The following is a 23834-nucleotide window of genomic DNA, read 5'->3' on the forward strand; positions in this document are numbered from 1 at the left end:
CTCGCCAGCTCTAAACCAAAGTGATTCACAATCGGCTTGGTCTTATAGTAACAAGGCAACTAGAATCGGCTCTGCCAGATAATTTTTCTCTATTCATCCAAGAGGTTCTAGATACCATATCTAAAGAGAATTTAAATGAAAAGTTTACTCACACAGAAGTTGATGATTTGATACCACTACTTGTGAAGTTTGGAACGGTCTTGGAACATGAAAATCCTTTGACATTTGTCCGTCGAAAGTGTGTAAAACAGTTTGAGATAATGCTGGCAGGTTCAAGGCAAAAATCGAAGTTAGGTACAACTATAATAAGGAGGTGAATTTTGAACAAAAACTAGAGCAAGTTATGTTACAATGATCTGTTGTTGCACGTATAATTGCCAGAGATGATTATATAGATGTTGTTGGTAGAATTCCTTACAAATCGATGAAAGAGGAAAAAAAATGGTCATTTCGTGCTAATTATAGGATACGGTATTTGATTGTAATGGTGTTCACTTCTGGGAAGCCCAAGATTCCTACGGAGCCGCAAGAGGAGAGAATGGCTTTATTATGACTAGGATGTCGATCCGCGCATTGCCGTATGAGAAAGTGAAAACTTGAAATGACTAATATTGTTAATTTACTTTTTGAGAAACTTTATTGTAATCTTTTAATTATATAATATGAAATTCAGAAATAATGTATAATATGAATCAACCAAATTAATCAAATAATAATTTTGTTGTAAATACAAAAATCAATTCAATGACAATAAAAGATCAATGTTAACAAGATATATGAATCTAAGATTGTTGAATCTTAGTCAAATAATCAATTTTAAAAAATATTCACATAAATCAAATTTTAAATCATAGATCTATCTTTTTAGCCAATCATTATTTTATTGAAATAAAAATCACAATCAATTACTTAGATTGATATTTGGAAGAGATGATCAATACGAGTATAAGATGGAAAACGACAGCAAACAAAATTTGGATGAAAGAATCAATTAATAAAACAACAAAAATAAGTGAATCAATATCGATTAATAAATTGAAAGAAAACAATACTCAGATTTTTTAAATCTTCGAGGTGTAAAATAATACTCAGAGAAATAAACATTTTTCTCAAGGTCCATAAAAATCTATATATAAACAAAGTGGTGTGGAAACAAAGAGGTATGAAAAACTAATGGGGTGCGAACATTGAAAGTTAGGGGTATGACGAATAAACAAAATTATTGGGAAGAAAACCTTGCAACTTTTGTGATAATTAACATATATAAACTCAATCAGTTACCTAGATTTTAATACCCGAAAGATATACTCGATGCATGTATAATGTAGAAAACGACACCAAACAAATATTGGATAAATGAATCAACAGATAAATAGTGAGATTTTGAAAAAGATGCATGGAATAATAAATTGAAAGAAAACAAACTTAGATTTTTTAAAACTCGGAGGTGTGAAATAATACTCAGAGTAATAAAGCTTTTATAAGGTTATAAGGTTTATAAAGTTTTTAAAAAGTGTTTAAAAGCGTTTACAAGGTTTTTATAAGTTTTTTTAAAGGTATAAATTTCAAAAAATTTGGCGGGAAAAACCCAATTTCGTAATTTTGGCTGGAAAATTTTTCATTTTTGGCGGGAAAATATTTTTCAATTTTGGTGATTGTACATTTTTGTTGTCACTCAAAAAAGGGTAATTTGATCATTTTATACATAAAGAGAGATATTTTTGAAATAGTTAACATGAAGGGGTATTTTAAAAATTGGCATGCAAAAAGGAGTATTTTTTGAGAATGCCCCTAAAGCAATTATGTTATGAAACCATTATATTTTTTTTAGTACATATGTTTTAAAGACAATCAAACGGTAACTTATCAATTACTATTAAATACAAATTTAAGTTGTGTCTTTAATATAATATATATGATTATTGAATATAATGTGAATTTTTTATATATTAGAAAATATTTTAAAATTTTCAATTTGTCTATCATAATTAATTTGGTTTCAGTTTTTACTTTGAAATTTATGAAACCATTTTATAGTAATAGGACAATTAGTTACAACAAAGTTAATTGAATATTGTATATTCGTTAAATAATTAAGATAAATTAATTTATTTATAGTTTCGTTTTTTGGAAAAAAAAACTGATAAGTATTCTAAGAAAAAAAGTGTAAGATCTTACTTTGATAGATAAATTATACACCACATAAAATACAAACAAAATAAAATCAAATAAAAGAATAAAATGTTAAATTTAAAATCAATGAGAATGACATATGTCACGAAAATAGAATGTCAAATGTCACATTGTTAGGCAAAGTTAGTAAAATCTTCTCTTACATATAGTCTAAGACTAGAATGGTATACTCAATTTGTGTGTAAGTGGAAATAATAATTTCTGGTTTTGGGAAATATTCTTGTAGATTGACAATATTTGTGCTCTTTCGGGAAATTTAATATTTTAGAAATATTGTGATATCTAATCTAAATAATGTTTTGTTATGTCACTTAGGAGAAAATATTTTTTTATTGTTAAGCAAATATGTATTGATTTTTTTTTTTCTTTTTTTTTTGGCCAAAAGCAAACCTATCACAGCTTCCCTTGCACTGGCTCTGGTCACTCGTCCAACGTCTCTCTTTTTCTTTGACAGAATACTTAATTATCCAGACTTGTATCGATCTTGTAATTGCTCAGACTTGATCAACAGTGTTTAGTTTCATTAATATAATACCAATTTGGATACACTAGAAAAAGGACATGGAAATGGATCAATTAAAACCTTTCTTGGCTCATCCCTAGACATACTTAATTAATACTGTATACCGATAAAGTTTTTTATTTTATTTGATAAGTTTCTTTCTTACCTAGTTTTGCTTGTATATACTTAAACCGTTATGCTAAGCAGGTAAGCAATCAACCCCTAGATCATTTTTGTAAATTGAAACTAAATTATTTATTGTTTGAGATATATTCGTTGGATTTAACAATCATAATTATATACTACAAGAAAATAGTGTGATTTCCTACGAAATTTCCGAAGGAAAATAAATATGTGTGCACTAGTCTAATATGAATGTATGTGTTCATACACTCATACTCAATTAATAGTTAGAATTGTTAAAGAAAATGTATAAGACTTATGGCTGAGTACACACATTTCTTACTTGATGAAAGTTGAGATTTCCTCGTTTACATAATCTATAGAACTTTATGTGAATGCATCTACAAATAGGATTTGCATGAAAACTTCTCTTAATGATTTTGTAATATATATAATCTTTGCATCAAACTCCGCAAGTTTACAATACGAACCAAACTAAGAATTGAATGGTCAAGTCTTCTTTTTCTTCGTCTTCAATTCGAAATTATTAATTTGATAGCATATTCCTTTATAATATGAATATGAATAGTAATATTATAAGTTCATTGCTTATGTTCTGATGTTCATCAAATATTATATCGGATAGTGACTAACACCACGGCCAACGCCTTCGTCCACACTGACCACGTTATTGTTGCAATTATTTTTATCAGAGAAGAAATTTTGAGGAAAGTCCGAATGAAATTTTCAAGGTTATTAATAAAAAGGTTTCTTTAGCAATTCATAGAAAGTCAAATACACAACTCAAGTTTGTATAACTTCTTAGTATAAACAAAATGGTTTGAATATGTAAAGGTCAGAGTTTTTTGAAGCTATAAAAAGGATAGCAAGAACATATATTGATACAAAGTAACTTCAAATACTAAAAACGCCCATCTATAATGATTACCTCCAAATTTATAGCTCTAGCAATAATCATCTTATTATACCTAGTTTCTTGTGGCTCGAGTCAACGAGAAAGCAACTTTCTCAACCATGGGTTCCTCGAGGCTAATCTACTCAAGTTCGGCTCCTCCAAGGTGTACCCCAGTGGCCTCTTGGAGTTGACGAACGCATCAATGAGGCAAATAGGTCAAGCTTTTCATGGTTTTCCCATACCCTTGTCAAACTCCAACTCCACGAATTCGGTTTCTTTTTCCACAAGTTTCGTCTTTGCCATCACTCAAGGAACCGGTGCACCAGGCCACGGCTTAGCTTTCGTCATTTCACCCTCTATGGACTTCAGCGGGGCTTTTCCAAGCAATTATCTGGGCCTCTTCAACACCTCCAACAATGGAAACTCCTTAAATCGCATTCTTGCAGTTGAATTTGATACTGTGCAGGCCGTTGAGTTAAACGATATGATGATAACCATGTTGGTATTGACCTAAACGGCGTGACCTCCATTGAGTCTGCACCAGCTGCATATTTTGATGACCGAGAGGCCAAGAATATAAGCTTGAGGCTGGCGAGTGGTAAACCAATTAGAGTCTGGATTGAGAGATGATGATCAATGTCACATTGGCTCCTCTAGATCGTCCGAAGCCGAGTTCACCTCTTCTCTCGAGAAAATTGCATCTTTCTGGGATTTTCTCCCAAGAGCATCACGTTGGATTCTCTGCGGCCACGGGAACTGTATCAAGCTCACATCTGGTTCTAGGTTGGAGCTTCAACATCGAGGGGAACGCACCAGACTTTGATATCACGAAGCTTCCTTCCCTTCCAGACCCGCCGCGTCCATTGTCTCCGTCCCCAAATCCTCCCATTTCAGTCAAGAAAGACTCGAACAACACGAAGCTGATCGTTATCTGCGCTGCAACAGCAACCGTTGCAATCATGATCCTAGTTCTCTTAGGGTTTTGGGTGTTCCGTAGAAAACAAATATTCTTCACCGGAGGTGCTCGTAAATTCTCCCACCAGACGATTTCAAGCGCAACCGGAGGTTTCGACAGCTCTAAAACTCTTGGGAGAAAGAAACTCTGGGAATTTCTACAAAGGGCAGCTTGCTCCCACAGAGATAATCGCCGTGAAAAGAATTACGTGTATCACAAGGCAACAAAAGATGACCTTAATTGCCGAAATCGACGCGTTCTCAAAGACAAAACAAGAAACCTTGTTAATCTACATGGTTACTGTAGCAAAGGAAACGAGATGTATCTTGTTTACGAGTACGTCTCTAATGGAAGCCTAGACCGGTTCTTGTTCAGCAACGACCGACCAGTTCTCACTTGGTCAGAACCGGTTCTGTATCATAAAGGGGATTGCGGCAGCGCTTCAACACCTTCACGGCGAAGGTCAAAAAACCCTTAATCCACGGAAACGTCAAGGCCAGCAACGTGCTCTTAGACGAAGAACTAAACTCCCGACTAGGAGACTATGGACAAGGAAGCAGAGACAGCACCTCGGACACATGGCACCAGAACTAGTCAACACGGGAAAGGCTACACGTGACACAGATGTGTTTCAGTTTGGAGTTTTAGTGATGGAGATTGTCTGTGGAAGGAAAGCCATAGAGCCGACAAAACCCCCTGAAGAGATCAGTTTAGTGAACTTGGTGCTTCAAGGGTTCAAGAATGGAGATCTGTTACAGAGATGCGACACAAGAATTAATCGAGAACACTTGGTGGCTCGTGAAGTGTTAGTGGTTCTGAAAACAGGACTTCTCTGTGCAAACCAATCTCAGAGTTAGGCCGATGATGAAGCACGTGTTTCGGTTTCTCGACGGTACAGAACAACTCCCTCATGATGACTATCTCTTCTATGGAGTCTAACAGAGCATTCAAAACGACTCATAAAGTGATATCGAACACAATTGTTATTGAAGCGTTTGCGTTTTGGTAGTGTGAATAATGATTGGACCAAGACATGATGTAAATCTAAAAATTGTACCAATACTGTAAGATAATTTGCTTCGAAGTTCTAATAAATTGTTTTCGTGATTAAAAGAGAAGAAAATTTGCAATTGCATATACGTTTACAGATAACTCAAGCAGAAAACAGAAGATGGTTAACCCCAACATGCAACCATCAGTATACAAACAGCAAAATAGAGATCAGAAAAGTCGGTTTCCACAAATCTGATCGTAGGAAAAGAGATTGTTGCATTGCACTTCACCTGACTGGGTCTAGGCACAAATGGGAGGATCTGTTATATAGCCACTTTCTTAACCAAGTCCTGTAGTTGACACTATACTCATCTATAAACAAATCCCAGAGTACAACCAAGTTTCAGTATAAAATGGCATTTCATTTATCCACAACAATAGTAGTTACCAGAAGCAACCGCAAACGGAGCATGAACATTCTTCTATCAACTCAAACATAATGATTCCCAGACAGCCACAATACCAAATTGTCATAAAAATCTACTCAATGCAAGAAACTATTACCAGAACATAAGCCATGAATGTCTGCATAAAGTCTGCACTCAAGAATAGCAGAGAAATTGTCACTTGTCCAATTTTGCTGCCACCAACAAACAGACCCACAAGAAAGTTTGGAACACGTAAGAAAAAGCACACATAAAAGATAGATCTAGCATGGCATTGTATCTTAAAAAAGCTGTTCAAATAAAGGTGGATAAGGATTTAGTGGCTCATGCCCTTCTTTGCTTTCAGTGACTCGAGTGCTTTGTTTCGCAACTCAATCTCAAGCCTCTTTGGATCTGACTCCCCTTTTTTATTCTTAGGATAGGTCTCAGCTTCATCGCCCTCTGAAGTATCAGAATGCTCTTGATTCTTATGTTTCAGCTTCCCACCACGACGTTTCTTCCCTTTTACGACGTCTCTCCTCTCGCTTGCGTTTCTTCTCCTCCTTTCTCGTTTCTTTTTCTTCCTTCCTCCTCCTTTTAGCCTCCTTCCTATCTTCCAGGTCAGAATCAGAACTGCCCTTATCATCTGAGGATACTTCTTCCCTTGAAGACCTTTTCTCCTTTCTTCTCTTTCTATCCGTAGTATGATGTCTGATATTTTCCTTAGAATCAGAGGAAAGGTTTGCATCCAAGTCGCTGTTATCCTCTTTCTCAACCTGATCACTGCCCTTCACCTTATTAGAAAGAGGCTGACTCTTTCCTTCTGAATTTTCTACTCTAAGCGATTCCTTAGGTGAAACTGGGGGCATCTCTGAACCATGGGTTCTACTGGAACGCCTCTCTGGTATCTTATCACTGCTAAGAAATTCAATAGAAAACATTTATCAAAACATGAAATCTGAAATCAAAAGAAAATCATACGGAAAAGAAAAAGAAAAAAAAACCACACCTCTTCCTCTCTTGCTCCTTCACATGTTCTGCACGCCTAACTTCTGGCACCTTTTCCGGTATTGTTTCCCTCTTATCAATATCAGGCAACTGCACTGCAGTTCTCTTTAATAGCTTGGAACTTTGAATCCCGTCCTCTCTATACACAATGCGAAAGCAAAGATGGTCAAGGAGTTAATAACTACTGATAAGAAGAATCTGCATGTAACTTACAACAGTTTATACCACCTTATTTTAAAAGGCATTGGCACAAATAAAATGATAAATGGAGTCATCAAGAGCATACCTATCTTGCTCTTCAGATGGATGTCCAGGAGATCTTCTGTCCCTCTGTTGCCTTCTTCTACTTGGAGAAGGAGATCTACGGCGAACAGGAGGTGAGAACGACCTAGAAGGAGATCTACTCGAGGATGGAGACCGTCTCCTACGTCTGTCAGCTGATCGAAATCTTCGACGACGCCGGTCGACAGGTGTTGGTGACCTGCGCCGAACAGGAGAGCGTGCTTTGACATGAGATGAAGGAGAAGATCTACCTCGACTTTTAACAGGTGACATAGATCCACTATGTTTGACATGTGAAGGGGATTCTCCTTCACCGCGTCCAGCTGGGGACAAGGAGCCCTCGCTCTTTGGCAGGAGTCAGTGAACTACGTCGTCTAACAGGTGGAGATGGTACCCACTTTTTTCTCACCGGGAGGGGACAGTGACTTGGGTGATGGTGATTCCAGGTGGTTGGCTGCATGAGATCCTCCAAACCTCATCGGCGAAGGTAATCCTGCACGCCTAGGAGGTGGTGAAGGCAATTTTTGCCCAGCCGGTGGTGTAGGCAATCTTGCCCCAGTAGGTGTCATGCGCCTAGCCACCGGTGAGGGAGACCTCCCCTGTGAGTCAGACCTTCCTCGCTTAGCCAGTGGTGACCGCGACCTGTTGCGCCTATAGAGTGGAGATGGAGACCTGTGCCTTCTAGCTGGTGGTGAAGGAGACCTACGCCTTCTAATGGGCAGAGGAGATCGGCGATGTACTAGCCGGTGACCTGCGTGACCTAGCAGGTGGTGAAGGTGACCTGCGTGATCTAGCAGGTGGTGATGGTGATCTGCGTCTCCTTACAGGCGGGGCTGGTGACCTGCGTCTCCTTGCAGGCGGAGATGGTGACCTGCGCCGCCTAAAGGGTGATGGAGACCGGCGACGCCTTGAAAGGGGTGGTGACTGACGGCGTCTCTCAGGCGTAGATCGCCTGTGACGTCTAATTGGTGACCGAGACCTGCTTCCATAAGCAGAATGTATCCTACGTCGCCGAGGAGACGGAGACCTACGCAAGGAACGTGATCTGGATCTATGCCTTGAATTCGACAATCTCCGCTTTCTGGGTGAGATGGAGGCATCTGATGATCGTGATAAGCTCCTGGATTTCCGTTCACTGTTGCAGAAGTAGATCAGCCATCAGCAAAAACCGCACTTACAGGAAATAATTGATACAGAACTAGCAAGTTGGACATCACAGGATACAATTTCTTAGGAATAATAAAACAATTGTGGAAGGCATCAGTACCCAGAATAACTTCTAGAGCCTGAATTTGTTTTGCTGATAGACCTAGAACGTGACCCTCTGCAAAGCAACCAATCAATATATACTCACATATATGATAAAATGGTATCAGAGAACAAAATTATTGAAAAGTTACCTAAGGGGTGAGCGGGATGCTTCTCTGCGACGTGGAGATATCAGATCCCTGCATCAAGGAGGCAATGTCAAAACCCACTCACATCATAATCTTAGCTACAAACCGATTTCTGGAGAACGAGCAAACCAAATGCACATGCAAAGCACCAGTAGCATAACTAAAAAAGCTAAAAGGTTAGAAGACCCAGAACAGCCCTTTACAGAAAAACTTTAAAAAACTGTGCCAGGAGTATTTAATAGAGATGATCCACATACCAACAAGTGGATGGACTCAATCAAGAATAATATCACACATTCCAGACTCCATGCATACCATGATAAAGAACACAGGGGGATACAGTTATGACCAGAGACCAGAGGTTCTCTATCTAGTCTAGTTTCAATAAATGACAAGAGAGGTAATGAAAACATAAGCATCAAGAGAACTCAACCTTCTCGTTTCTTTTACACCATTCTTCTCGTCAGCCCTTCTCCCATCCTCTGGAAGATCTCTTGAAGGTTTTTTTCTCCATCCCATTTTTCCCCTTGAGATCAACGCTGCTGTCCTACAGTAGTTGAGGTAAAGCACATGAACCCTAATAATTGCAGAAGCTATCTGAATAACATGAAAAGAACAGTCGAATGTTAAAACCAAGAGCATCTATATAGACTGAAACTCTAGCATGAATAAGTTAGTCTTACTATTTTCCTCAATGAATCATGCTCGTGGTTTGCTTTTTGCATTGCTGCTTCCTGTCAGAAAAGTAAAACAGTCATGAGACAGCAGGAGAGAGGAAAGTAATTCATCATCAATTCCAAACTTCAAAATGACTATTCAAGAATACCAGTTTCTTCTTTGTGTCAGCTTCTCTAGCATCTAAAAACTGCTGCGGAACACCACTTGAATTATTCTGTGCGCTTAGAAGAAGCGTCCAGAGTTCTTTCATAAACTTGCCAGTATTCTTCTCCATGAATCCAGTTAGCGATATCTGAATCTCCTTACCATTCACTACCTACATTAGTAACACCGTTCAATCAGATAGTAGTCTAACAAAAAACAATAAAGCTCACTTGATTAAACCAATAATTATTCGATATGACAAACGAATAGGAAAAGAAAAGTACAGTTATCAGATACCTTCCCATCAAGCAGACCATAAATAAAGTTGATGAGAACTCATCTTCGAAACCAAGAAGCTCAGTGACTCTAGTCGCAATCCAAGGCTTCATAACATCCATCTTCACTTTGGTCACATCCACCTTTTAACACCAAGCAAAGCATAGAAACATACACCATTAAAAAAAAAAACCTCCAAACTATAGTGAAATCTCAACTAATAAGTAATTCAACGAACCAATTTGATTATCGAATTCACAAATTCGTTAAAATTGGAAAAGTACACTGACCAAATTCTCCAACTCCGGAGCAAATTTCTGACTCTTCATCAATTTGGCTTGCTTGTTAGAGAACCGAGTATCCTGCTCGGCGGAAGTACCCTAAAAGAAACCCAAAACAAAGACGAATAAGAACGTAATCAGAAACCTATGAGATTCAAATCAAAGCCACGGGAAAAGAAAGCTTAAGATCTGATCTATAAGAGATAATTGCATCAATCACAGTAATAAAGAAAGAAGATGATCGGAAAAAAAACTTACCCGGAAAAATCGCCGGACATGTTTTAGGGTTTGGTGAAGCAAAGATCGAAGAAGCTTGAAAGAGAGACTTTGTGCTTCTGTGAAGTAATCCGAAAAGATTTTTGAAGAGATTTTAGTTTACGAGCCCTAGCAATGAGATGAGATACTTAATTTTGTTTTTCCATTATTACCCTCAGATTCTTCAGAATATTACTTTAGTGCCATTTGTGATAGTATTTGGTTTCAATTGGCCCCATAAGCATCATAATTTATACACTAAACCTATTGGTTTGGGCATTCCCATTAGGCATTAGCCCAAAACAACTCTGTAGTAAGTTATATTTTTTTATGGGCAATTTAATTACTACTCTTTGGTCTATTGATCTCGAGTGATAAAAGAGATTGTTATTGAAACATGCAACTTTTGCAAGTGATTACTTAACGAGATATGTACTTTGCATAGTAAGAGTAACATTTTTTTGCGTAAACGGTTATTAACGAGAAAGAGAGTTTGTTTCTAAAACAAAACACAGTATGAGGACGAGAGACGAGAGTTTTATGCTAATTACAACGGAAAATAGTTTAAGGTTAAGTAGGGTTGGAGGATAGGATGAAGTTAATAAGAAAAAGATGCTAAGTTTTAAATGTGTTACAAATGAGAGGAAGGGATTGAAGTAAACTATCATAGTGGTAGTGGTAGAGGTAGACAATATTTTGTTTATGAAGTTTGGTTGAGACTTTGATTGGTTCGGTGAGTTAAACAACAACAAATATTGGTGGTGATGACAACAACAACGAACACTACAAACAAAAACTTAAATTAAATCACTTAATTGTATCATAAAACTAAGTGATACAAATTTGAATTACTTATTTATAATTGATATAAAAATTAAAAATGTAACATCATTTGCAATAACTGATGCCGTTTTTTTTTAACCTAACATTAAATTAAATTAAAAAAAAACTCCAAGATTGGTTGCCCAAACAGGAAGAAAAGAGATTACAAAAGAAGTTTCAGAAATTAAAGATCTCGAAGAACGAGCAAGACAGTCTGCTCTCACGTTGGACACACGAGGGATCCTGGTAAGAGTGAAGGCATGGAAGAAGGATCTGAGCAAGGAAAAGTCATCCAGCAGATTCGAACTGATGCCGTTTTAAGTTGTGTGGCATCAATTGATTAAAACTGATGTAAATAATAATTAATTTGTATCACTTTTACATATTGATATAAATGTATAAATTTACATCACTTAAATAATTGATTTATTTATAAATTTATATTAACATCACTTAAGAAAATGATATATGATTTACATCACCATTTAGTGATACTGATAAATATACTAATTACATAAGAAAAAAAAATTGTATTGGTTCTTATAAAACTGGTAATTTAGCATCATTTTCTTATGGCTTGACATCACTTTTTTATAATTGCGGAACCAAAAAAAATCCTTTTCTTTCTAATTATTTTTAAAAAAATTATCTCCCTAATTTACTATTTTGTTGGAAACAGAATATCCATTTTCCCACGATTAAGTGAATCAAATTGCAAATTTTCCTAAAAAATAGAATCCTAACTTCTCCTAAATATCTCTAAAAATCTAAGAGGGGGGTATTCAACTTATATTTTAGAAAATTGTAAAGTATTTTCAAAATCACTTGTTATTCAATTGATGATTTTTAAAAACCTTTAGGATTTGAAATCCTATGTTATTGAACTTGACATTTATGTAAAATCATTTAAAATGATTCACAATCTCTTGTTATTCAATCCATAATTTGTAAAACTTACTTAAAATCTACTGTTATTCAAAATATCACAACTTCTTTTAAAAGAGCTACTTTGAATGATTTTAAGGGACTTTTTTTTGTTTTTTAGTTGAAAAATGTGACTTATAAAATCACACCATTTAAGATGGAACTTTGAAGGATTTCCAAAATTCTTAAAAGCTTTTGTCCTGCAACTGGCTATAGCACTGGTTAGTCTAAGTAACGATCCTGCAACTGGTCATCACCTAAATTGGCCTAAGTAACGATCCTGCAACTGGTCATCACCAAGAGTTCTACGTTTTTTCTCTCTATTACCAAAGCTAAGACAAACCAGAAGATTAAATTCAACCATCCGAACCGCCTCCTTGCAAGGCGAATTCCCGGCAACTCCAAGGTGTTTGGGCCCGCCTCAGGATCGATTTCCCAGCTGAGTACGATGAACCAGGTTTTGAATAACCTACTCATAGATCGTTCCGAGAATCAGCTTTCTATAGAACCCATTTTCATGTTGATCGGACCTGTTAGCCGAGAGATATCGCCGTCTCTCTGCAGCGTACTCAATCTGTTGAAACACAGATCCGTCTTTATCGCATCAGTCAGCTTCAAAATCGATTTCCGGACAAAATACTATGAATCAGATTACGCATAACCTATCCACGGATAGCTCTTGGTGTCATCTTTCCAGAAAGGCCGACCTCAACTCAAACCGACGTATCTACCGAAGGATATCACCTTATCTCCGGAACAGACACATCATATTCGAAACCCTAGCTATCAGCTCGCTGTCACGACTTGGAGAGCAGTTTGCCACCGATCTAGAAGGAACCCAGAGCTGGTATGCATATAAATTTGAAGCCCCAAGGCTTATCGTTTTAATGAGACCGACCTCGTCTCAATCAGCAGTGTCTACCGGAAGATATCACTCTATCTCCGCAAATGATCAATGATGTCAAAAACAAAGACGATGGTGTGTTTTAACACATTCTAAAATCTCACAGATTGTCATTTCATTTTTATTTTCTTAATATAAAAATTCTAACAAATTACACAAATTTTCTAAAATCTTACTCAAATCTTGCAAAATTCTAAAATATTAAAATCCCACAAAATCCTCTAAAACATAAGTTCAATACCCTCCTCTACGTTACCTTTGCACTATCTAATTCTAACAGTTTTTTATTCCTTTTTAATATAATTTCTTCGGTTCTTCTTCTTCATTTCATCTTCTTTTTTCTTTTATCAACATACTTTATTATAACTTTATAGTGATTTTTCCTTTGTATGCCATCCAAATGCACCCAAGAAGAACAAAATCCCAAAACAATAGAACATAAAAACCATGTCATCAAGTCGCTGTGAGGAATTGTTGGAGGTGAAGAAGATGGAGTCGCGAGTTCTCGGTTTGTCCCTAATTAAGGTGTTCCATTTAACAAAGCTTTTTTTTATGAAGACGTTGAAGGAGGGTGAGAGAGACCGTGAGAAGGATAAAAACATAAAGCACAATGTAAATATCTTTTAGATGATGTCAATTAATATTTCTAGGATTATGAGGCTTAGAAGGAGCTAAGCGGGCATGATGGAGATAGAGACATATGTCTCTGTGATTCACCATTGATGGAAAAGATCCAAAGGATTTTCAACATGAGATTCAAGACTATGGTAAATTAAGAACAAAATTAGCTTATGATTGTGGGATTTGTTTTTGATTTTCAAACGATGTATCTGTGTTTTCTATGAAATTTAATTTTAATTATTTTATTTATAATTATTGATTATTGAAAACAGCAAAATTATTATAATTAGTTTTGAAACTAACAAAAATTTTATCGATTAATTATATTTAATTTAAAATTTTAATTGTAAAAAGTACAATTTATTAAAACTGATATTATAATCTTAACATCAGCTATATAGAATTGGCATAAATATTTACATCACTTGATCTAACCGAAACAAATATTAAAATCATTTATTAACTGATGCAAAATTAGTATCATGTTTTTTTAATTGATACATAATAACTTCAATTACAATAATCAATACAAATATTTTTCTCAACCGATGCAAATTATTTGCATCAACAAAATATAAATCATTCATTAAAGTGATGCAGATTATTTTTGCATCATTTGAATATGATGCAAAAATATAAAATAAATGATATAATATCACACTTTTTTGTAGTGGAAAATTGACAGCAATTTCGTGGACATCATCAAAATGATAGGCCTCGTATAATTTGTACATAGTACTTGCCAATTTGTTAGAAAAGTGAAACTTTCTAAGGCGTGTTTTCAATTGAGTTTACATAAATCGAAACCCTTATTGAAATATAAAACATTGTTATAAATATAATCATAATTGATATCATCATCATTAGAGAAAAGTGAGACAAATTTAACCATTTCTTTTGCCAACACCTAAAAGAAGCGATATCGACTGATTTTTTTTTTTAAATGTTGAAAATAGTTAGAAAAAAAATATAGTGTGTAAGTGACTAAGTTAAAGATTTTTTGTTTTTATCTAAATGGGCATTTGTTTCCAAAAAAAATTAAAATTGGACATTTTTATCGGTCATATTGGATTTAGGCATTTTTTTGTGAAGGCAAAAAACAGTTTTGGCATTCTATTTTTTTCTTCCTTTCCTTATTTCTTTTCCTTTCCATCGCCTCCTCACCATCATGGCTCATCACCATCATCTTAGTCATTTACAACCCCAACTCCTTGTCTCCAAAATACAAAACCGTTGCACCACCAACACCATCTCAGATCTAATGAATTCAATGGATCAATTTATTTCATTTTGGATTAAGATATCTAAACCTAAGAGGATATTATATTGTGAACACATGAACTCTAATCACAAACAATTATCAAATCAAAAATTCCAATTATCTTCAAAACCGTCTCTTTCACCCGGATTTCATAATCATCACCACCATTTCGTTCACATGATCTCATCATCGTCACTAGATCTCATCAATTTATCTTGAATGCAACCATAAACAAGTTCATGAATAACATTGGAAGTTCATTGGAAAAATGCATAATTCTATAATTAATCCAAATAAGTTATATGAGTTCATGATTTTTGAAAGATCTTTCAATTAATAGTAGATGATACACGTGCTACAACACGGGATGACACATGTTGTAATTAATTTATTTATATTTTGAATGCATAAAATGTTTTGGTTTATGTGTTTATTATAATTTGAAAATTTTAAATAGTATTGAGTAGTATATTTAGTTTACTTACATGGTAAATGTTAAAACATATTTAGATAAGTACGTTGTTTAGACATCGTTGATCCTTTGCATGGTAACAGATTTACAATAATCGTTTTGCAATTTTTGTTAAGCGGTAGCGGTATGCTTAATAGTGTTAAATCCAAATATCATATTTTAATTTGGTTTTAGTTTAAACTATTGCACATATATAACATACACGTAACTATTTTAGAATGGTAAATACATCTCGTCCCATCCCGTCTTGTCCTGTCCTGTGCTGTTTCTTCTCGTTCCTACCCGTAAAAAAATTTATGTACCATAACTGTTGTCTTTTAAATAATTAACTATTAGAGAATTTTTATCGTCTAAAAATTTTGGATAAAAACATAACTAAATTTTATGTTTTTCTCACATTTTCTGACATATAACTTATTTCCTTCTGCAATAGAAGATTTGTTCATAGTAAATAAATTAAAAAGCTACTTATTAATATTCAATTTTTCATAAATATATAATAATACAATACAGTCAATCAATTATAATTATTGAAGTTTAGAGTTTTAAATACTTATTTTAGGGTAATTAATATTTAGAAATACAAATATAATTTGAAATTTCTTTGTTTCTTTTTTCTAAATGAATTTTTAATAATTTTTCTTAAACAATAAATGTAATCCATAAAATAGTTTATTTTCATAAATAGATATTATTATTATTTATGATTACAAAATATATTAGTTACATAAGATCTTTTTAATGATATTTGTTGCATATCTTGTGTTTTAGAGAGTAATTACAAATAGTTGATTTTAGATATATTTTATATATCCATTAAAATAAATTTGAATTGATTTTTATTTAATTTCACATATCTTATATATTAATTAACTTTATATTAATAAGGATATAATGAATGCTTATACTATTTTAAAATACCTTTTATTTTTTTTTTTCAAAATTAAAATGGATTTATTTATTTGTTTTTAAAACTTAGACAAAAATTATGCACAAATATTAACTGTAATTTTTTTCAAAATTAAAGTGGATTTTTTTTTCTAAAACTCTGACAAAAATTTGTTTCTCACTCATTACTTTAATCCATACTTTAAATACACACTTTTGGATATTTATCATATTTTTAGTGCCATTTCTAATAAAGTATTACAAATGGAGCATTTTTGAAAATGATATTAGAAAATTAGTATTTTTTCAATTATCCCAAAAATCAGGGACCTAGGAAATATTTCTTTTTAAAATAATTTTATAATTATTAACTAAATTAAAAATTAGTTAATGTAACTGATTTTACAACAACCCGCGCATAAAGTTGTTGACGAAAAAAATTACCCGCGCATAAAGTTGTTGACGAAAAAAAATTACCCGCGCATATTTGATCAAGAACATTCCAAAATCAAAATTAGTAACTTTTCATAAACTTTAAACTTATGACACAAATTTTTTTCATCCAAAATTGCAATATCCTTGAGAAAAAAAAAAGAGTTACACCAAATTAAGGTACTTTTTACTAATTTTGAACTTAAAAATCCTGTAACATAAGTGTTCTGTACTTGCTCTAAGTCTTAAGACCCAAACTGAAACATAAAAGACAAAACTCAAAAGATCTTAAAAACAGTTCCAACGAGAAAAAAAAGGTTCGTAGTTACCTTCCAAAACTTTCATTTTTCTTTTTCTAATTAATTAATGCTTTTTCTCATCCCTTTATCCAATCGCTAAGTCAAACCAACCCTAATTTTATTAATTCGCCGTAATTAATTTCGATAGTTTAAAAAACTTAAAAATCATAAAAAAGCACAAAAACCCTAAGGTTCTTGGCATCGCCGTCGTATTATTCCGTCAACACTATAAAGACCCACTTTTTTCCCCAGTTGAGCTAATTTTTTTTGTCTCTCTCTCAAAATCTAAAAGTCTTTGTTTAGGGTTCTTTTATTTTAAAAACAAACAGTAACATGAAAAACTCAAATCATTGATACAATCTCTGGAATGGATTTGAGTATCGCTTAAATAAAGTTTTGATCTTTTGCGTTTTAGTTTCTAAAACAGAGAATTTTAGGGATTGTATATATTGAGAGGTATAAAGATTTGATCTTTATGTTTTTTTGGGTTTCTTGTAGAGTTTAGCGTATGATATATTGATTTTGGGGGTTTTTGTTGTGTAGGTGATAATGATACCAGAACTGGGGAGAAGACCGATGCATAGAGGTAACGAGGATTTATCTTTTGGGGAGGATTATGAGAAAGAGATTGGTGTATTGCTTGGTGAGCAGCAGCGAAGGCAAGAAGAAGCTGATGAGATTGAGCGAGAGCTTAACTTGTATAGAAGTGGCTCTGCTCCACCGACTGTAGATGGTTCTGTTAGTGCGGCTGGAGGGCTTTTTAGCGGCGGCGGTGTAGGTGGGGCTCCTTTTTCGGATTTTGGTGGAGGCAATAAGGGTAATGGGTTTGGTTGTGATGATGATGAGTTTAGGAAAGATCCGGCTTACTTGTCTTATTACTATGCTAATATGAAGTTGAATCCGAGGTTGCCACCGCGTTTGATGTCTAGGGAGGATTTGAGAGTTGCTCAGAGGCTTAAAGGGAGTAGCAACGTGTTAGGTGGTGTTGGGGATAGGAGAAAAGTGAATGACAGTCGATCTTTGTTCTCTAACCCACCTGGTTTTGATCAGATGAAACAGCAGCGTGAGTTTGAGCCTAAGAAAACTAGTGCTTCCTCTTCTGAGTGGGATGTTAATGGATTGATTGGTTTGCCTGGTTTGGGGCTTGGAGGCAAGCAGAAGAGTTTTGCTGATATCTTTCAGGTTGGTGACACCTTACTCTTTATCGATGATGCTTGACCTTTTTCCCTTGTCATTGAATGTCTATAGATGTATGGTGTTTCATTCAAAATGATTGTTGTATGTGTTGTGTATATTTCTCCTGAATATTCTTGTTTATGTGGATTGCTTTTGTGCAGCCTGATATGGGGCATCCTGTCACACAACAGCCTTCACGTCCTGCTAGTCGTAATGCTTTTGATGAAAATGCGGACTCCACGAATAATCAGTCTCCATCTGCTTCACAAGGCATTGGTGCGCCATCTCCATACAGTTATGCAGCTGTTCTTGGTTCTTCTTTGTCTAGAAATGGAACTCCAGATCCACAGGCCGTTGCTAGGGTGCCTAGTCCTTGTCTCACTCCTATTGGGAGTGGAAGAGCGAGTTCAAATGATAAGAGGAACACAAGTAACAAAAGCCCGTTCAACGGTGTTACATCTGGTCTCGACGAGTCTTCTGATCTCGTTAATGCGTTATCTGGAATGAACCTATCAGGCAGTGGTGGGTTAGATGATCGTGGTCAGGCTGGAATGAACCTGTCAGGCAGTGGTGGGTTAGATGATCGTGGTCAGGCTGAGCAGGACGTTGAAAAGGTCAGGAACTATATGTTTGGATTTCAAGGTGGGCATAACGAAGTCAATCAACACGGGTTCCCATACAAATTTGATCAACCCCTTAAGGCAACTGGTTCTTTGAGGAATTTACAAATGAGAGGGTCACAAGGATCTGCCTATAATGGAGGAGGTGGACCAGCTAATCATTACCAGCATCTTGATAGCCCAGACTATTGTCTGAACAATTACGCATTAAATCCTGCTGTAGCTTCTATGATGGCTAACCAACTTGGGAATGGGAATAATAACTTTTCCCCAATGTATGATAATTACTCTGCGTTGGGATTTTCTGGAATGGACTCCAGACTTAATGGGGGAGGTTTTGAATCACGTAATCTTGGCAGGGTAAGTAATAGAATGATGGGAGGAGGTACTGGTCTTCAGTCACATATGGCAGATCCAATGTATCATCAGTACGGGAGGTTCTCTGAGAATGTTGATTCGCTTGATCTTCTTAATGACCCTGCAATGGGCAGAAACTTTATGGGTAATTCATACATGAATATGCTTGAACTCCAGAGGGCTTATCTCGGAGCTCAGAAATCACAGTATGGTGTCCCTTACAAATCCGGGAGCCCTAACAGCCATAGCTATTATGGGAGTCCAACATTTGGGTCTAACATGTCATATCCTGGTAGCCCATTGGCTCATCATGCTATGCCAAATTCTCTTTTGTCACCTTGTAGCCCTATGAGACGAGGTGAAATTAATATGCGATATCCCTCTGCAACAAGAAACTATTCAGGAGGGGTAATGGGTTCTTGGCACATGGACGCTAGTTTGGATGAAGGCTTTGGATCTTCATTGCTTGAAGAGTTTAAAAGTAACAAAACAAGAGGGTTTGAACTTTCTGAAATAGCTGGGCATGTTGTGGAGTTCAGGTATATCCTTGACTGTCTTTTTTTGTTTTGTTTTTGCTTGTTTTTATTTGTTCCAAATCTAACGCGTATTTGGGGGTTTTTGTGTATTGGGCGATCAGTGCGGATCAATATGGTAGCCGGTTTATTCAGCAGAAGCTTGAGACAGCAACAACTGATGAGAAAAACATGGTTTATGAGGAGATCATGCCACAAGCTCTTGCCCTGATGACTGACGTTTTTGGCAACTATGTGATTCAGAAGGTATATATACTTAGTCTTCCTCTTTTGTTTTACTTTGGATTAAGGTCTTGTAGTATTAGTGATTCCTGACTTTTGCTTATCTTTCTACAGTTCTTTGAGCATGGACTCCCGCCACAGAGGAGAGAATTGGCAGATAAACTCTTTGACAATGTTTTGCCTCTTAGCTTACAGATGTATGGTTGTCGTGTTATCCAGAAGGTAAATTCTTGTTCTCACCTGTTTTGCTGTGCTCTATGAGTCTATATTCGATTCTCAAGAACAGATAAGAGTTTCGTTATTTTTCTGTGTTTACCTTTGTAGGCAATTGAGGTGGTTGATCTGGACCAGAAAATTAAAATGGTGAAAGAACTTGATGGACATGTGATGCGATGCGTACGCGACCAGAATGGTAACCATGTGGTTCAAAAGTGCATTGAATGTGTGCCTGAAGAAAACATCGAATTCATTATTTCGACTTTCTTTGGCCATGTTGTGACCCTCTCTACCCACCCATATGGGTGTCGCGTTATCCAGGTTCTTGCTTTTAGTAATAAGAAATGTGTAACCTTTTCTTGATCTTATGCTTCTGTGTAAAACGTTTTTTTTTATCTTCTGTTGCAGAGGGTATTGGAGCACTGCCATGACCCGGATACACAGAGTAAGGTTATGGAAGAGATCCTGTCTACTGTTAGTATGCTGGCCCAAGATCAGTATGGAAACTATGTTGTTCAGGTTTGTAAAAGACATGAGTTTTACTGCAACTCTTGATTTTTTATTGGTTGCTCAGAACTGATACACGTTTTGCGGACAGCATGTATTGGAGCACGGAAAGCCTGATGAGCGCACTGTGATAATCAAAGAATTAGCGGGGAAGATTGTTCAGATGAGCCAGCAGAAGTTTGCGTCGAATGTTGTTGAGAAATGTTTGACTTTTGGAGGTCCTGAGGAACGGGAATTGCTAGTGAATGAGATGCTGGGCACAACTGATGAAAATGAGCCTCTTCAGGTTTGTCCAACACATATTTCAGATGATTGTGGGGGAAAGTAAAAAAACTACTCTAAGCTCATACGCTTCTTTTTATTGTGTATATACAGGCGATGATGAAAGATCAGTTTGCAAACTATGTAGTGCAGAAAGTTTTGGAGACTTGCGATGACCAACAGCGTGAGCTGATACTTACTCGCATCAAAGTGCATCTTAATGCTTTAAAGAAATACACTTATGGAAAGCATGTCGTTGCACGTATTGAAAAACTCGTTGCTGCTGGAGGTAAGCATTTGTTCCTCTTCTTTTTTCTGCTACAAACCTCCCAAACTGTCTTTATTTCTGTTGTTATACTTGATGTCTGAAGAGAGTTCCTATAATTGTTTGAGAAAGAGAGACAAAATAAGCATTTCTATGGCTATTCGTTGTCTGTAAATGGTTGTTATCTTATAATGCAGAGAGGAGAATGGCTTTGCAGTCTCTAACCCAGCCTCAGATGTCGTAAGTGCTGTACAGCTTAACTAGGGTGGATGGCTCTGCCATAGCGTTTTGAGAATTAGGTAAGATCTAAACCGGAAATAATCTGCGGGGAAATTGTGTAGGAGAGCTTTGTTTTCTCTGCAAAATCTGTAAAATTGTGTAGTTGCTTACGGTTTTCTATACATAGAACCAAACATCCCTCTTTAGGCTGATGAGTGAGCAGAGAATGTTGTAAAGATGGGTTGAGAAATGGTGAGGATTTTAGGGTTTCCTTCACACAAGAGAATGGCTGTTTCATTGCCAAATGTGTAGAAGTGAGATTATGTTCATGCTTTTAGGACAATCCCAGTTTTTAGAGTTTCTTTTTTTATCCATCTATGTAATTTGTTTCATCAAACTCTTGTTTCCTATTTCACGATGAACTCTTTCGTTTTTGGAATTTGCAATCTTTATTGTTTATATCGATCAAGTTATCATTGATGTGACAGCAACCTTACAAACAAAATCATTAAAGATCTTCAAAGATCAATGTCGATGTCATCATTTCAGTCTTCGGATCTTTTGACCAAAACCCCTTGGTCCAGCTTCTGTTCTCATTGCCTTCTTACTCCCACCTCTCTTATTCTTCTTTGTTGCTTCGTCTTCCCAAGAAACTTTGTCACTCCAGTGTACACAACCTGCCAAAATTTCACAGGGTCTCAAATACCGGTTTTAGAAACTTGCAAACCGGGTTTCAGGTTTGGTTACAAAGAGATTTGGATAAGATTGGTTTTGTGGATAAAATTTACACCAAGGGTGAGAACTGTGAGTAAGAAAAGCAACAAAGAGAAGCACTTGTATAATCCAACCAACACCATCTTGACTACCACTAGACACAATTACTTCAGAAGAATAACAATCAGAAGAAACGCGATCTCTTGTAAAATACCCTCTAGAGTTGCAGAGAATCTCTAAAGTTTGTTTTTTTTCCTGGTGAAGACAAAGAATTGTATAAGACAAGATCTTTTAGCTTGGGACAGACGAAGACAATGGATATAAATGGTGGGTTTAAGGAGGATTTTGGTTTCTTGGTCTGAAATTTCAAAGAGAGAGAGATGGTGTTGTTCGTCCACTTTGAGATTCTCTATCTCTGCAGATGTAGAGAAGATGAACAAATTTTAAAACCTTGGGGGACTTCACAGCTAATAGAACAAGACAAAGTGGCATGAAGACTCTTAAGCGGAGAGAGGGTCTCAAGGGAGAAAGAGACCAATGAAAGTATCTTTTTCTTACACTGCCTTAAGTGTTGTCGTTTAACAAGAATGTGTGTGTGTGTCTGTATTTAAAGGGACTCCGATATGTTAGGGTTTCCTTATGCAAAAGAATACAATACAACAATTATTAATCTCAAAGTTCCTTCTATATCTATCTCTCTCAGTCTCTTTCTCTCTCGATCTTCTTCAATCCTTCTATCGATAGGCTCAGTATAGGGTTTTCTTTTTTCCTGACATCACTATAAAACTAAAACCCATTTTTCTATCTTTCAATCTTAAGTCTTTGTTAGGGTTCTTTACTTTAGAACAAGCTGTAACTTGAAATATCAAATCATCGATACAATCTGAGGAACGGATTTGAGTATTGCTTGATAAAGTTTTGATCTTTGGTTTAGCTCTAAACAGAGTACTTTTGGGGATTGTATATACTGTGAAGGTATAAAGGTTTGATCTTTATGATTTTTCTTTTAAGAGTTCAGCGTATATGAGTATAATCTGATAAATTGGTTTTGGGGGTTTTTGTTGTTTAGGTGATAATGATACCGGAACTGGGAAGAAGACCGATGCATAGAGGTAACGAAGATTCATCTTTTGGGGATGATTATGAGCAAGAGATTGGTGTATTGCTCGGTGAGCAGCAGCGACGCCAAGAAGAAGCTGATGAGCTTGAGCGAGACCTTAACTTGTATAGAAGTGGCTCTGCTCCACCGACTGTAGATGGTTCTGTTAGTGCTGCTGGAGGGCTTTTTAGCGGCGGCGGCGGAGGTGGGGCTCCTTTTTTGGAGTTTGGTGGAGGGAATAAGGGTAATGGGTTTGGTTGTGATGATGAGGAGCTTAGGAAAGATCCGGCTTACTTGTCTTATTACTATGCTAATATGAAGTTGAATCCGAGGTTGCCACCGCCTTTGATGTCTAGGGAGGATTTGAGGGTTGCTCAGAGGCTTAAAGGGAGTAGCAACGTGATAGGTGGTGTTGGGGATAGGAGAAAAGTTAATGATAGTCAATCTTTGTTCTCTAAGCCACCTGGTTTTGATCAGATGAAGCAGCGTGACTTCGAGCCTGAGAAAACTAGTGCTTCTTCTTCTGAGTGGGATGCTAACGGATTGATTGGTTTGCCGGGTTTGGGGCTTGGAGGCAAGCAGAAGAGCTTTGCT

The 23834-nt window shown here is 36.0% G+C and overlaps 1 protein-coding gene and 3 pseudogenes across 2 annotated transcripts; 2 read left to right on the forward strand and 2 right to left on the reverse strand.

The window, feature by feature from the left end:
* The first annotated feature begins 3759 nt into the window (after positions 1–3759).
* On the forward strand, positions 3760–5628 carry LOC147940841 (putative inactive L-type lectin-domain containing receptor kinase III.1 pseudogene; annotated as a pseudogene).
* A 731-nt stretch (positions 5629–6359) lies between these two features.
* Positions 6360–10542, reverse strand: LOC147940842 (uncharacterized; annotated as a pseudogene). The gene is made up of 11 exons (XR_015561958.1): positions 10432–10542; positions 10183–10272; positions 9914–10035; positions 9621–9788; positions 9478–9528; positions 9228–9391; positions 8798–8845; positions 8665–8721; positions 7402–8532; positions 7117–7254; positions 6360–7025 (listed from the first exon to the last, which is right to left on the reverse strand). The product of XR_015561958.1 is annotated as an uncharacterized LOC147940842 (transcript).
* A 6531-nt stretch (positions 10543–17073) lies between these two features.
* Positions 17074–21866, forward strand: LOC104700586 (pumilio homolog 2). The gene is made up of 10 exons (XM_010416116.3): positions 17074–17507; positions 17595–18233; positions 18389–19743; positions 19842–19983; positions 20074–20181; positions 20284–20496; positions 20584–20694; positions 20774–20968; positions 21058–21232; positions 21406–21866. Exons 2-10 carry the CDS (start codon positions 17601–17603, stop codon positions 21450–21452), a joined length of 2979 nt encoding a protein of 992 aa, XP_010414418.1. The 5' UTR covers positions 17074–17507; positions 17595–17600; the 3' UTR covers positions 21453–21866.
* On the reverse strand, positions 21858–22704 carry LOC147940843 (uncharacterized; annotated as a pseudogene).
* Between the last annotated feature and the right edge of the window lie 1130 nt (positions 22705–23834).

The sequence above is a fragment of the Camelina sativa genome, chromosome 7 (genome assembly GCF_030686135.1).
Source record: "Camelina sativa cultivar CO46 ecotype springtype chromosome 7, ASM3068613v1".
NCBI classification, from domain to species: Eukaryota; Viridiplantae; Streptophyta; class Magnoliopsida; order Brassicales; family Brassicaceae; genus Camelina; species Camelina sativa.

Excerpts from the sequence above, each read along its gene's own strand:
- LOC104700586 (XM_010416116.3), top strand. The coding sequence starts at position 17,601 with ATGATACCAGAACTGGGGAGAAGACCGATGCATAGAGGTAACGAGGAT. Across the intron at positions 18,234-18,388 it reads GTTTTGCTGATATCTTTCAG|CCTGATATGGGGCATCCTGT; the intron begins GTTGGTGACACC and ends GCTTTTGTGCAG. Across the intron at positions 20,182-20,283 it reads GTTGTCGTGTTATCCAGAAG|GCAATTGAGGTGGTTGATCT; the intron begins GTAAATTCTTGT and ends TTACCTTTGTAG.